Here is a 15,487-nt window from a genome sequence, read left to right as displayed (position 1 = left end):
ATAATCACATTGCATTTCAGTGAAATGTTCACACCTGACAGCGTGTTATCCTGGCATGTGTGAACGAAACCCCGGGAAAACCTCTGTCACGTGCACCTGTGAGAACGGATTTGGGGGATCTAAATGTATCAACAGTAAGTGTTTTCTATTACCACCATCAGCAGCAGCACCATTAGTATTACTAGTACTAGTAGTAGTACGAACAGTGGTAGTAGAAGTAGGACATATAGTGGTTGTCGTAGAGATAGTATTAGTAGTAATAGTAATAGTAGTAGTAGTAGTAGTAGTAGTAGTAATACTAATAGTAGTAGTAATAGTAGTAGTAGTAGTAGTAGTAGTAGTAGTAATAGTAGTAGTAGTAATAGTAGTAGGAGTAGTAGTAGTAGTAATAGTAGTAGTAGTAGTGGTAATAGTAGTAGTAGTAATAATAGTAATAGTAGTAGTAGTAGTAGTAATTGTAGTAGTAATAGTAGTAGTAGTAATATTAGTAATAGTAGTAGTAGTAGTAATAGTAGTAGTAGTAATAATAGTAGTAGTAGTAGTAATAGTAGTAGTAATAGTAATAATAGTAGTAGTAGTAATAGTAGTAATAATAGTAGTAGTAGTAGTAATAGTAGTAGTAGTAGTAGTGGTAATAGTAGTAGTAGTAGTAATAGTAGTGGTAATAGTGGTAGTAGTAGTAGTAGTAGTAATAATAGTAGTAATAGTAATAGTAGTAGTAGTAGTAGTAGTAGTAGTAGCAGTAGTAATAGTAGTAGTAGTAGTAATAGTAGTAGTAATAATAATAGTAGTAGTAGTAGTAATAATAGTAGTAATAGTAGTAGTAGTAGTAATAGTAGTAGTAGTAGTAGTAGTAGTAGTAAAAGTAGTAGTAATAATAGTAGTAGTAGTAACAGTAAAAGTAGTAGTAATAATAGTAGTCATAATAGTAGTAGTTGTTGTAGTTGTAGTTGTAGTAGTTGTAGTTGTAGTTGTTGTCGTAGTAGTTGTTGTTGTTGCTGCTGTTGTTGTAGTGGAGAGTGTGCTGTGAGTGCGAACCATCCATCTCGAATTTCAAATCGCCAGCGTATTAATGTCGTATGTAATGCATTTTAGTGATATATATGATTACAATCAATTTGCAATATGTACAGATGTTTAAATTGGAAGAGAAACAAAACATTCATCATTCCAATACAGGGGTCGAAATTTGGCTGACGTTCCTGCGGGTATTCGGTCTGGTTAAGCTACAAACTCTGCCGGCCCGAATCAAAACTTGCCGGACCAAATATGACTGATTCAAACTGAAAACGTGACAGACAAAAAATATCCCGCTCCTTGGAGATGTTGACCGACGAAACAGCAGTCGGGACAAAAATATTTCGACCCCTGCAATAAAGAAAATGTATTGCTATAGGCCTATCATGTATCTTGGCATTCTGACAACCAACAATAAAATACTAATACTACGTATGTGTGTTTAAATATATACATGTATATTTTTCAGTGGCGCCTGAATTAAAACCCGATATTAACACAATCCGGGCAAGGATGTCATTCTGGATGAGAGGAATAGCTCACCCGAGTGAAAGATACGCCCTCTACGTGGACTCGACCAACAGAACAGATACTGATTTCATGTGGACCAATCAGATCAAGTTTAACTGGCTCAACGTGACAGCTGTCAGTCAGTATATGGGGGACGATCCCCCGCATAAACCACCTTGGATCAAAGAAGCTAAATTCGGCATTACGGAAGCAGAAGTTAATATTTTTCTAATTAAGGAGTCCTTTCTAAGTATGTTTTCACAATATCTGTTTTACTAGTCCCCTACTGGACCAACTATAGGTTTCATCTTCGTCCTTCTGTCTGTCTGTCTGTCTGCCTGTCTGTCGGTTCGTCCGACTTTCCCTAAATAGTTTTCCTTGTCACAATGTCTTGAGATATTGAACTGAACGTTTGTGTATAGCTTTATCGTGTAATTTTACAAATCAAGTTTAACTTTCATAGCGATTTACCCATTTTTGACACAGAGTTATGGTCCTTGAACTTAGGATATATAAAATGTTTTTTACAGACTTTGTTTCCAATGCCTAAAGATACCGAGATGGAATTTTGTATAATGCTTTATCATATCTTGTTACAGATCAAGTTTATCTTTCGTGGCGATTTACCCATTTTGGACAGTTATGGCCCTTGAATTTATGAAATACGATAATATGTTGGCCCGGTAGGGGACATGTATTGCGTTAGCAGTACTCTCAGAATGCTTGTTTGAAAATGAAAATTAAACAAATTTAAAGGCGAATTTCGTAAACATATTTTCATAAACGCCAAAAAGAAGAATTCTAATGATTGCAGTAGGGCTATAAGTTCTTCATTGTGTACTCTCAAGCTGCTGTCTCTCGAATTGATCCTTTATTTTTCAAATTTTACTTTATTTTTCGCACACACCAAACACGGACAAAGATTTTCTCGTCCAGATGTATCAAAACATTTTACTAATAGTATTAGTAAAATTGAATACCATTTGTTTGGTATTGTCGAACTAATATTGTATTCGATAAAGATTTAGGAATATCTAACAGCAATATTAACACTGAACTTGTACTAGCATGCGATTATATTATTTTATATTTAAATGTGATTTTTTTGAATTATTTAAAATAAGAATGAGTAAAAATAGTGAATGGATATTTAAATTTATGAATCTCTTGTAATCATTTTAATTTTAATCATATATGAATTGACAACGGATAACATTGTTATGTCATTCAATGGGGGTTTTTCAGACCCTAATAAGAAATTTGTCAGCAAGAATGAAACGTTGAAGTGTAACCGGACTTTTACATCGTTGGATATTGGTCCGCGATCGCCTGCCCCGGATATAGTAAACTGCAGTATCAGTCTTCCAAACTTCGACAGGCAGCTGGAAAACGCAGACAGGTAACCGTGTATTCTTCTTGTTTTCCATTTTAAAGATAATCTTTAAAAAGAAGAAGAAAGAAACAAAGCAAATAAAGCAGAATATATTAATAATGCTAATAAAATATATACAGAAATATAGTTATGATTTTTCGTCGTAAAACGCTGGGGGGGGGGGGTTCAATTTAACTAGTGATTTCACTAATACAGGAGAAATAATATTTTCAGACTGACCGTGACGTTCAGAACTAAGAGCGGTGGATATCGTGAGGTGGTGGATGCCCAACGTCCTGGTATAATAATCGAGACGGACGATTTCGAGGGACAGTGGAGGAGCAAGGCAGTGGAGTTCCGTATCGATACAGCCCAACCAGAACACTGCAAACTCCACAGTGAATCGTGTACAGATATCATCTTCAGTGTGGACAATGACATCCACGTGACTCAGGTAAAAAAACAGTGAATCGTGTACAGATATCATCTTCAGTGTGGACAATGACATCCACGTGACTCAGGTAAAAAAACAGTGAATCGTGTACAGATATCATCTTCAGTGTGGACAATGACATCCACGTGACTCAGGTAAAAAACAGTGAATCGTGTACAGATATTATCTTCAGTGTGGACAATGACATCCACGTGACTCAGGTAAAAAACCAGTTTGCTTTGTTTAACCACACCACTTGAACACATTGATTTATTAATCATCGGCTATTGGATGTCAAACATTTGGCGATTCTGACATTATAGTCTTGGAGAAGAAACCCGCTACATTTTCCCATCAGTAGCAAGGCATCTTTTATATGCACCATCCCACAGACAGTGTAGCATACACCACGGTCGTCGTGAAATCGCTTGAACGAAAAATAGCGCAATGAACCCACCGACGAGGATGGACCCTGTACCGACCGTTTGTGAGAACACTATTCGTTATTTATGATAACACATAATAATATCACACATACGCGTGCTAACATTTTACTGACATTCATGTAGTATTATTTATGCCTACATTCTGTAATGACGTAAAAAAAACAAAGACGTCCGAGCATGTTGAGGAGTCAGACAAAGGGTTACAATAGACTCACACAATGCAGCTTAAATAATCCACAAAGACAATATGTAGAGATTAACATTGTGTTCGCCAACCCAGTATTTCAGATTAACCCAATGCCAAAGGCAAATGCGTCAAGCTACATTTGTAGTGTTCTTCGAGAACATGTTCCCTCGACAATTCTGAAATATTTAAAGAATGAATGAATGAATGAATGAATGAATGAATGTTTAACGACACCCCAGCACGAAAATTACATCGACTATTGGGTGTCAAACTATGGTAATGGGAGAAATATTTAAAGAAGCTCAAAACGTGTTTTCATGGACATTTTGTGTTCTATATTCTGGATTATGAATAAGAAAAGATAAATGAATTAAAAAGGCACTCCGTACTTTAAACGGCTGGATGCGTTTACGAAACTCCTGTGACCTCCTCTGGATTCATTACATTATATAAATTAGGATACTATTGATTGTTTTTCTCTTTCTTTTTCATATACAAAAAGAAAAAAAACTAATATGTTTTACTACGACTACTATTACTACTCTACACAATATGATTACTACTATTACTTTTACTATCTACTATATGGTGAAGGACCTACACTATATACTAACTACTACTACTACTACTGTTACTACTACTACTACTACTACTACTACTACTACTACTACTACTACTACTACTACTACTACTACTACTACTACTACTACTACTACTATTATTATTATTATTATTACTACTACTACTACTATTACTATTACTACAACTACTATTACTACTGCTACTACTGCTGTTGTTGCTGCTGCTGCTACTGCTACGCATTTCGATTACCAGCATGGGGTCTTTTAACTGCACCATCCCGCACACACGATAATACATATTACGGACATTTTTACACTGGTAATGGAGTAATGGCTGAAACGAGAAATACATGAATTAATGAACTGGAGTCCTTTCCGAGAAGAACTGTTGCATCGTTGCTTTCCCTGTCAAGAGGTGTCTTGTCCAAACGGTGTGGTTCCTTCCAGGCCTTTTTCGTCACAGTGCCTGATATGGAGCTGACATTGTTTGTTCATAGCATTATCATGTAGAGCGGCCTTTTATTCGTCACAGTGTTTGTGCATAGCGTTATCATGTAGAGCGACAGATTACGTTGTGAGTTTTATGGACGTTTACCCATTTGTTTGTGCATAGCGTTATCATGTAGAGCGACAGATCACGTTGTGAGTTTTATGGACGTTTACCCATTTTTGACAGAGCTATGGCCAGATCGAGTTTTACTGTCATGTAAATTTATTCAAGGGCCATAACTCTGTCAGAGATCGAGTTTTACTTTCATGTAAATTTATTCAAGGGCCATAACTCTGTCAGACATGGAATTAATCGACCGGTGTTTGAACTTGCGCTGAGTAGGGCACGTGTAAAACATTTTGGATTCTCCAGTCGTCCTTTAGCACCGAAGATGATTTTAATGTTTTCACATGACTTCGCAGTTTCAGAAATATATAGACTAGTTTTTGCTTGTCAGAGCTTCATGGTTTTCGCATTATATGGCACAGTTTGAATGTCATATTACGACTATTTTCCAGTTCACCCGTGATAGTAAACTTACATGTTGGGCACTAGAACAAACGATACGAGGAGAAAACAGTCTACCTATTCCAAACCTTCTGGCGATTTTTCGGATAGAAGAGTCGTCCTGTTTCTTATTAAAGCTTGGTATGTTCACCAACAGTAAGTTCGGTAGCATGGTGAACGCGGAAATACTTACATATGAACATGATAGGCCAGAGGTCAGAGTTATATGAAGAACACAAGTCATAAAAACGTGTTCGTGTTTGAAAGCCCGAATCTCTAAAACAAACAAACAAAAACCATAAACATTCATGAAATTTCAAATCAATGAAACAAATATGTATACACATGCCACGAAAATACACAAATACATAAATATTATAAAACGTTTACACAATAAAGCAAATCAGTATATTTTGTGACCACCCACTATCATAATCATCATTATCATCATCATCATCATCATCATTATCACAACAAAATCATCATCATAGTTATCATCGTAGAAAACAACATCATCATCAACATCGTCATCAATATCAACAACATCATCAACATCATCATCAACAACAACAACATCATTAGAATACGATCACTAGGCTTAGTACCCTATAATTTAATATTATCTTTCTTGCAGACTCCAATTGTTTTGAACTGGAATGGCTGGACTGACTCTCTGTCTGGAATGTTTCCGCTACGCATGGGAAGTTTTCAAATTGGTGCCAGACATTAGCGGTAAACTGCACGAGCAATATCCACTAAAACCCTTGAAGACAACGGAAGTGATGCAGGCAAATCTAAGTAGCGTGAAGCCGTCTTACAAACCGACAGGAGTTGGGATGTATTCCTTCATTCTAGAAGCTTCTGATTTGGCAAACAACTCTCGCTTTATAAGACGCTTATGTCTGTATGACCCATCATCAGAAATCACTCTCAGTTCTGAGACATTTGAAGTATCTTCAGCTAGAGGATTTGGAAAAGATGCCTGGACCTCCAACATAAGCAATCCACTGATCATAAGCTGGAAAGATCATTTCGTTAACAAGATTCACGACGACAATAAGCTTCTTAACCCTGTGAAGGAATATTTAAAGAAGCGGGATGATGGCTTGAAGAAAATTGATCAGGACGACACCTTTGGTAAGAGAACAATAAAAGGCATCGGCAACAGCCGTGGCATTGTCAAATTTGAGGTTGCCCATGCTAAGGACAGTAATGGAGGAAGAGGACAACTAGAGCCGACAACTGGATGGAGAAATTTAACTTATTCAACTCTGAGTACATCTGTAGCTCCTAATAATCCAAGCAAAGGAGACACTGTCAGTATCTGGGTACGAGCTACGGACATCACAGGTCGAAGTAAGACAGACGTGATCCGGGTTCACTATGATGATTCACCACCAAACGCGTTAAAACAAGTACACTTTAAAAGAAATGTTCCTGGCATTTATCCATTTGGATCAAAGTAAGTACACTATGTAACTGGCCCATGCAGAAATCTGTAAGTTACCAAAAGACGATACGAAAGGCAAATTCGTTTCCAACTCTAAACAGTACACTTTAAACGAAATGTTCCAGGCACTTACCCATTTGGATCAAAGTAAGTACAATATGTAACTGGCCTATGAAGAAATTTATAATTTACCAAAAGACGATACGAAAGGTAAATTCGTTTCCAACTCTAAACAGTACACTTTAAACGAAATGTTCCAGGCACTTACCCATTTGGATCAAATTAAGTACAATATGTAATTGGCCTATGCAGAAATATCTAAGTTGCCGAAACAAAATCAACACAAAAGGCAAACTCGTTACCAACCCTAAACTGTATACCGATTTGTAGTAAAAAAAACCCAACCCCAAAACAGCAACAATATTTATGACTGAATGTATATATTAGTAGATTTGCCTTGTTTTTATGAAATTCTGAAAACTGCTCAGCTGTTGAATTCTTTGACATCTCCTGTTGGTTTGCACTATTTGTGAACATATGAAGATGTCATTAGTTGCCATTTATTACAGAGTTACCTTGACTACATCCGACAGAGAGAGTGGTGTTCATCAAGTCAACATGACAGTTGTTAGAATGAAACTAGATTCTGACATGGGATCTCATTCGTTCCATATCTCCACTATACCTGTAAGTATCCCGTTTGTTTGTACATAGAAATGCAGATCCACTAACACTAACACTTGACCATGCATGCACACCAGTATGCGTGCACACACACGCAGTAAAGAACACAGACACGCACGGTCGCACACACATTTGTATACATATATATTCTCTCTCCTTCTTTCTCTATCTTTCTCACACACATCACTGACAAAAATACATGAATACATGTACAATGTATTTTAATGCACAAATCTAAACTGATTTTGGTACTATATGAAGAACATTTGATATTCTGCAATTGTAGAAGTCAGCATGCACGGATGAGTTACAAGACAAATGTTTCTGCTCGAATGACCAACCAGACATGTGTCAGAAGAAAACCCAAGTTCTGGATATCAACAACTGCTGGCTGATGGTTCCAAGGGATGGACTCAAATCCGAGATGGTGGAATTGAGATTTCAGATTTTCAATAATGCGCTTCTCTCTGTCACCCGATCAGTTAATGTAAGTATAATTTCAAACGCCATAAATAACCAGAGGGTTGTTCGTAAATCGATGTAAGCGTCGTAGATTCATCCTGATGGCCAAAGCAGTTGTCAAGAAGCGCGATGACATTAAATGTGAAATGTCTTTCTGGGCAATGAGCCAGCCTCTCGTTTTATTTATTTACTTAACACATAATCGGAGTGCGGATTACAACCTCCATATCTGCCCCCTGACTGTATTTCGAATCATATATATGCGAGTTTCTTAATATCTACTATACGTACTATAGCCCAAAGAGTGTGTAGAAGGATACGCGCGCGCGCGCGCGTGTGTGATGAGCATGAGCCTAAACTGTAAGCAAGTCGATAGGATATATAAAGTAGCTAGTTTCCTTCAACAATGAACTACAATATTTATTTTCAGGTTTCTAGTTTGGTAACTCTAAATGGCACAGAAGCTTGTGAGTATTTACAAACAATTTAACAATAAGTAAATCAAAGACATTTATTGGATCTTTGTAAAATAAACATAAAAAATGAAAATAAAATACAAAATATTTCTAAAATCAGTCTTCATAATATTATAATAGTTATAATCTCTCTCTCTCTCTCTCTCTCTCTCTCTCTCTCTCTCTCTCTCTCTCTCTCTCTCTCAATCTCTCTTCTCTCTCTCTCTCTCTCAATATATATATATATATATATATATATATATATATATATATATATATATATAATGTATGTATACATGTGTGATACAATATATAAATATATATGTATGTATATGTATGTATATATATATATATATATATATATATATATATATATACATATACATATACATATACGTATACGTATATGTATATATATATATATATATATATATATATATATATATATATATATATATATATATATAATGTATGTATACATGTGTGAGTATATATATATATGTATATGTATGTATGTATATATATATATATATATATATATATATATATATATATATATATATATATATACATATACATATACATATACATATACATATACATATACATATACATATGTATGTGTGTGTGTGTGTGTGTGTATGTATGTATGTGTATGTATATTTGTATGTATTTGTATATTTGTATGCATGTATATATGCATGTGTATATATATATATATATATATATATATATATATATATATATATATATATATATATATCATAGTTTCAATGCAATCAAAGTTTGTGATATTTTTCAGATAGATATTTTCAGAGGCTCGCATAATAAAAAAATTTAATCCTAATATATATATATATTATCGATACAGAAAAACACTAGTAATAACCTCTAAATATATATATATATATATATATATATATATATATATATATATATACATATATATATCACAGAAATTAAGATTTAAGTTTATCATGCATATCTAGAGTCAAAATCAGTATTATACTCACCATGTCTTTGCTTATTACATTTGACGTGTTATTATGCGTGTTATTTGTTTATATGTTAAAGTGACAGAACCTAGTTTTAAACACTACTGCGTATATTTCACTATTAGAGCCGTTTATGATCACTGAAATCAAACATTACTTATATTTTATTGTTTAAATTATCCATTTCCATACAACCGAAGTGTTTCTGGTTATCCTGGTGTATCACAAATTCTTTTTTCACTCCGTTGTAACTTTATCCAAATCCGTTACAGGTTTGTAGATTAACTAAACTTAGTGTCCATTTTTAAGGGTTGAGACTAGGGTTTGCGCCTTTAATACAGCTTTCAGGTTTTAATTCCACGAATTTTCACAAATCATATGTAATAAGCAAAATCATGGTGGAGTGTAATTTTGATTAGTACCTTAGTAATGTACTTTGGTGGTTTCAGTCCTGGGGCCTATGCATATTCGTAATGAAAGTATTACCACGACTGGAGCTAGGATCAGGTGGGACCACGCCCCCGCATGTTACAAACGGACAGAAATGTGGATCAACTACAGAAACAAAGATGGAAAGCTCATAAAGAAGAGTTTACATAAAGACGCAGTGTATGAAGATATTATCGGACTCGAACCCGGTACCAACTACACCATACAGCTGATAACTCAGTACGGAAAAATCATGAGTGAACCAGTCAACTTTAATCTAGTAACTCGTAAGTATGATCATAGAATATTATTTTAATCCAAACAAAGAAAAACACCAAAAAATAAACGTTTATATATGCATGCATTTGTCAGTATTGCAGTTAATGTGTCATATGAGTTTATGTAACGAACGCACCAAATTAAGAGGATTTTTCTTTTATCAGGGTAACTATTAGCTATTTGGTTAGCGGTTCTTAGCGTGCTGCAGTTAGTATTTTGTGGAAGCTTTACACATGCTAGGTTCCAACTGCCAACAGAAAGTTGTCCAACGTTCTGCTGTCACGACTTATACGACTGCACTGTTGCTAGTCTGAACGCTCTTAACATTCGATTCTCGTATAATCTATTCGTTATTAATTGGAGCGCACCCGACTAAGTCGGGAGTTGTGGAAATTACAACGCAAACGTCGAGTTGGCCAACTTTGTCGTCAGTTGACAGTCTGAGCCTAGCATTACATACACCTCGTATATTCTCTTCAAACCCACACTGTCGTGCTATGTTGATCGGGCTATCGTGTTTTTCATTCTTGATATTATTTAACATTTAAATGCGATCTATATTTATCGCATAAATTATTTAGTAACTGCAAACCGGCCTCGGTGGCGCAGTGGTTAAGCCATCGGACTACAGGCTGGTAGGTACAGGGTTTGCAGCCCGATACCGGCTCCAACCCAGAGCGAGTTCGTAAGGGCTCTTAACATTCGATTCTCGTATAATCTATTCGTTGTTCAATCGAGTTGGCCAACTTCGTCGTCAGTTGACAGTCTGAGCCTAGCATTACATACACCTCGTATATTCTCTTCAAACCCACACTGTCGTGCTATGTTGATCGGGCTATCGTGTTTTTCATTCTTGATATTATTTAACATTTAAATGCGATCTATATTTATCGCATAAATTATTTAGTAACTGCAAACCGGCCTCGGTGGCGCAGTGGTTAAGCCATCGGACTACAGGCTGGTAGGTACAGGGTTTGCAGCCCGATACCGGCTCCAACCCAGAGCGAGTTCGTAAGGGCTCTTAACATTCGATTCTCGTATAATCTATTCGTTGTTCAATCGAGTTGGCCAACTTCGTCGTCAGTTGACAGTCTGAGCCTAGCATTACATACACCTCGTATATTCTCTTCAAACCCACACTGTTGTGCCATGTTGATCGGGCTATCGTGTTTTTCATTCTTGATAGTATTTAACATTTAAATGCGATCTATATTTATCGCATAAATTATTTAGTAACTGCAAACCGGCCTCGGTGGCGCAGTGGTTAAGCCATCGGACTACAGGCTGGTAGGTACAGGGTTTGCAGCCCGATACCGGCTCCAACCCAGAGCGAGTTCGTAAGGGCTCTTAACATTCGATTCTCGTATAATCTATTCGTTGTTCAATCGAGTTGGCCAACTTCGTCGTCAGTTGACAGTCTGAGCCTAGCATTACATACACCTCGTATATTCTCTTCAAACCCACACTGTTGTGCCATGTTGATCGGGCTATCGTGTTTTTCATTCTTGATAGTATTTAACATTTAAATGCGATCTATATTTATCGCATAAATTATTTAGTAACTGCAAACCGGCCTCGGTGGCGCAGTGGTTAAGCCATCGGACTACAGGCTGGTAGGTACAGGGTTTGCAGCCCGATACCGGCTCCAACCCAGAGCGAGTTCTTAAGGGTTCAATGGGTAGGTGTAAGGAATGAACTAACAGCAAAAACGAAAAATATTAATGTCTCAAGATTATTTATAATTATTTTAATTTGCCATAAAATCACTAAATAAATTAAAGAATGTTTATAGTTTGTTTTCACGTGTTTTTGTTATTTATCAAATTTCAGAATCTCTCCCACAATCTGGTGGTCTGAGTGGCGGTGCTGTTGCTGGTATTATTATTGGTAAGTTGAACATAGCTGACTGTTTCGCACTGCTCGACCACTTAATACACATTAACGCCTAAAACATATCTGTGGTACTGGTACCATTGAAACGCTCAGCAAGCATGGAACGGGCATCGCATGTCAAGATGCTACAAAGCAATGTGATTGGCGAGAGCGCCACGCGAAGATATTATTCCAAAGCTGCTTTCTGCATTTCATTGTCAAAGCGTTTGGGAAAGGTCTTCGCCAATTATAAATATTTAACCGTTAGCAAATGAATAATTGTTGATATTTATGTGCAGCAAAAATACTCGAATAGTTTCAATACTTACATTTGTATTTTGCATTAGTAGGATATATTAAAGGGAGAACAGAGAGCCTTTAATAACTAAATTTGTAACATTTTAAGTAAGACGTTTTTCTATAATGAAATTTGTTTTAAATGTTTGGTCCAGCAGTCTTTGTTGTTCTTTTTAATATAGCATTGCAAGAATGGCAATACAAAAAGCTGGACTTTAGCTGTTTAGCTTGTGCTTGTTTTCATAATCTTGTGCCCCCACTCACCCACCCCAATATCAACAACATAGCGCTTGCATTCTTGCGTGGGGTCTGTCAATTTGTTTGTGTTTCTGACCAGCTTCTAGCTATGTAGTATTTTTACCAAATACAATTGTTTCGAACTTCAGTCATTAAATTACACTATTAACTGAATTGCTTTATTGAATTTTTATTTAACTTTCAATTTGTGTTGCAAAGGTTTGTTTAACCTGCATGATCTATGGGTGCCACTGTCCGCGACACCGAATACGGTTTGTTTAACCTGCATTATCTATGGGTGCCACTGTCCGCGACACCGAATACGGTTTGTTTAACCTGCATGATCTATGGGTGCCACTGTCCGCGACACCGAATACGGTTTGTTTTAACCTGCATGATCTATGGGTGCCACTGTCCGCGACACCGAATACGGTTTGTTTTAACCTGCATGATCTATGGGTGCCACTGTCCGCGACACCGAATACGGTTTGTTTTAACCTGCATGATCTATGGGTGCCACTGTCCGCGACACCGAATACGGTTTGTTTAACCTGCATGATCTATGGGTGCCACTGTCCGCGACACCGAATACGGTTTGTTTAACCTGCATGATCTATGGGTGCCACTGTCCGCGACACCGAATACGGTTTGTTTAACCTGCATGATCTATGGGTGCCACTGTCCGCGACACCGAATACGGTTTGTTTTAACCTGCATGATCTATGGGTGCCACTGTCCGCGACATCGAATACGGTTTGTTTAACCTGCATGATCTATGGGTGCCACTGTCCGCGACACCGAATACGGTTTGTTTAACCTGCATTATCTATGGGTGCCATTGTCAGCGACACCGAATACGGTTTGTTTAACCTGCATTATCTATGGGTGCCACTGTCAGCGACACCGAATACGGTTTGGTAGGCAGGACATTTAATTCCGCAGAAGTCTTGGTCATTAATTATGATGAGTACATTTTAAAATTATTGATCTTTGTTAGTAGGCTAATGAAAACCATAGCGGAAGAAAAAAACGCTACCTTGACATACGCTACTATCGAATAGCAGCAACGGCCTTTCATACGAACTGTCCAACAGACAGGACACAACGTTTTATGGTAGACATTGGAGGTCTGATCTACGAAATACGATACATCACTAACCACAATGTTATGACAGTGATTCATGAGTGCATGTCATCACGGCTGTACGTATTCTAATGAGCTCTGTCTGGAGTTAGGTTTGATTTAGTACAGTAGTGTGAATGTGGCAGTCCTCTTTGAGATGATGCAAAAGGGAATTAATGAATGAATGTTTAACGACACCCCAGCATGAATAATACATCGGCTATTGGGTGTCAAACTATGGTAATGAATGAATGAATGAATGAATGAATGATGATGTAAGAGGGATGAAATGTCTAGTAAAGGACTGCATTGCGTGGAGATACGGCCCTGATCATGTGTTACGGTTTTGTCATTCATATTTGATACACCAGTTGTTGGGTATTGGTTGGAAAGCCATCGCTTGATGGAAGTTCCTATTTGAGAAATAGACAAAGTTTCAAGTCGGTATTGATGTAAGTTAATATGACCATCCTCTCTGTCTGACTTGATGATTAATTGATATCATGAACAATTACTACCCTATTGTTTTATCGTCTATTTCAGGAGTCTTAAAGCCGCACACCCTAGTTCCATTCAGCGAAAATAAATTATAATTTGGTTAATCTACAAACCTGTAACACACTTAGATCACGTTTTTATCAAATGGAGTGAAAAAGCAGGTTTTATATCGATAAATACCATGGGAATCCCCATGTTCCAATTGCTTGAAATAATTTTGAAAATTTGTATTCTGATGTCACCGGTAGATGTCGCTCGAAGCACAACAATGCCTACGTCACGACACATTTCACAGACTTGGGGTGCATTCTTTTCACCTCTCCTGGACATGTTCCAACTGTTCTGTCCTGGTTGTATCCCCTCTCCAGATATCGTAAGACTTAGCAAAATTATTGGTTTTAAGGGTTTGTAACGTTTTGTATTGAGATACTTACTTGTCTGAACTTTATTGTTCACGAACTGTGAAGAAAAATCTCACAAATGAACAACAACAAATCGGATGTTGATTGCGCGAACCGTGCACGAGAACACAAACCGAACCAAAATGATAACGGTCACGTGGTATACCAACGTCTGTGACATTGAAATGGAAATATCCCCTCTAAAAATAGATTAGACCTTGTCTGCTCAACGGTTTTTTTCTCAGACGCGCGTGAGTTTTTCAGAAATACGAAAAATGCATTTTGTGGTATTACAAACACCAGGATTACCAAAAAACACTTCAGGTGAATGGAAATGTATATTCTAAATAATAAACGGTAAGTAGAGTGTAATTTTATTTGTGAAAAAATGGGTTTAATAGCGAAAAACAACGCCGTAATGGTTAACAACTAGCCGTAACTAGGGTGTGTCCCTTTAAGTATTGATGTAAGTTAATACGACCTTCCTCTCTGTCAGACTTGATGATTAATATGATATCATGAACAATTACTACCCTATTGTTTTATCTTCTGTTTCAGGAGTCTTAATTAGCATTGTCCTTGTTCTGCTACTCGTTGGCTTTCTTCTCTGGCGGACAGGGCGGTTTCCGGGGCGTTCTGGGAACAAATATAAAGAATCAGATCACGTATCTATCCGCAACCGAATAATGAAAACCAAGACTACGAACGTGGCTCAACCGTCATATTCTCTGTCTGTGGCTGTGAGTATCACTGTTTAAAAGC

At 36.9% G+C, this 15,487-nt stretch overlaps 3 protein-coding genes across 3 annotated transcripts; all 3 read left to right on the top strand.

Moving 5' to 3' along the window:
* Window positions 1-2,724: 2,724 nt before the first annotated feature.
* On the top strand, window positions 2,725-5,773 carry LOC121382897. Its single transcript, XM_041512579.1, has 3 exons — window positions 2,725-2,926; window positions 3,134-3,353; window positions 5,555-5,773. Exons 1-3 carry the CDS (start codon window positions 2,748-2,750, stop codon window positions 5,771-5,773), a joined length of 618 nt encoding a protein of 205 aa, XP_041368513.1. The 5' UTR covers window positions 2,725-2,747.
* A 426-nt stretch (window positions 5,774-6,199) lies between these two features.
* Window positions 6,200-8,629, top strand: LOC121382896. Its single transcript, XM_041512578.1, has 4 exons — window positions 6,200-7,005; window positions 7,563-7,680; window positions 7,964-8,164; window positions 8,570-8,629. The coding sequence occupies exons 1-4, from the start codon at window positions 6,200-6,202 to the stop codon at window positions 8,627-8,629; spliced, it is 1,185 nt and encodes a 394-aa protein (XP_041368512.1).
* A 1,339-nt stretch (window positions 8,630-9,968) lies between these two features.
* On the top strand, window positions 9,969-12,454 carry LOC121384535. Its single transcript, XM_041514966.1, has 2 exons — window positions 9,969-10,305; window positions 12,128-12,454. Exons 1-2 carry the CDS (start codon window positions 10,050-10,052, stop codon window positions 12,244-12,246), a joined length of 375 nt encoding a protein of 124 aa, XP_041370900.1. The 5' UTR covers window positions 9,969-10,049; the 3' UTR covers window positions 12,247-12,454.
* Window positions 12,455-15,487: the final 3,033 nt, after the last annotated feature.

The sequence above is a fragment of the Gigantopelta aegis genome, chromosome 10 (genome assembly GCF_016097555.1).
Source record: "Gigantopelta aegis isolate Gae_Host chromosome 10, Gae_host_genome, whole genome shotgun sequence".
NCBI lineage: Eukaryota > Metazoa > Mollusca > Gastropoda > Neomphalida > Peltospiridae > Gigantopelta > Gigantopelta aegis.
Note: the sequence above shows the minus strand (reverse complement) of the source record. Positions and strands in the feature narration are given on the sequence as shown.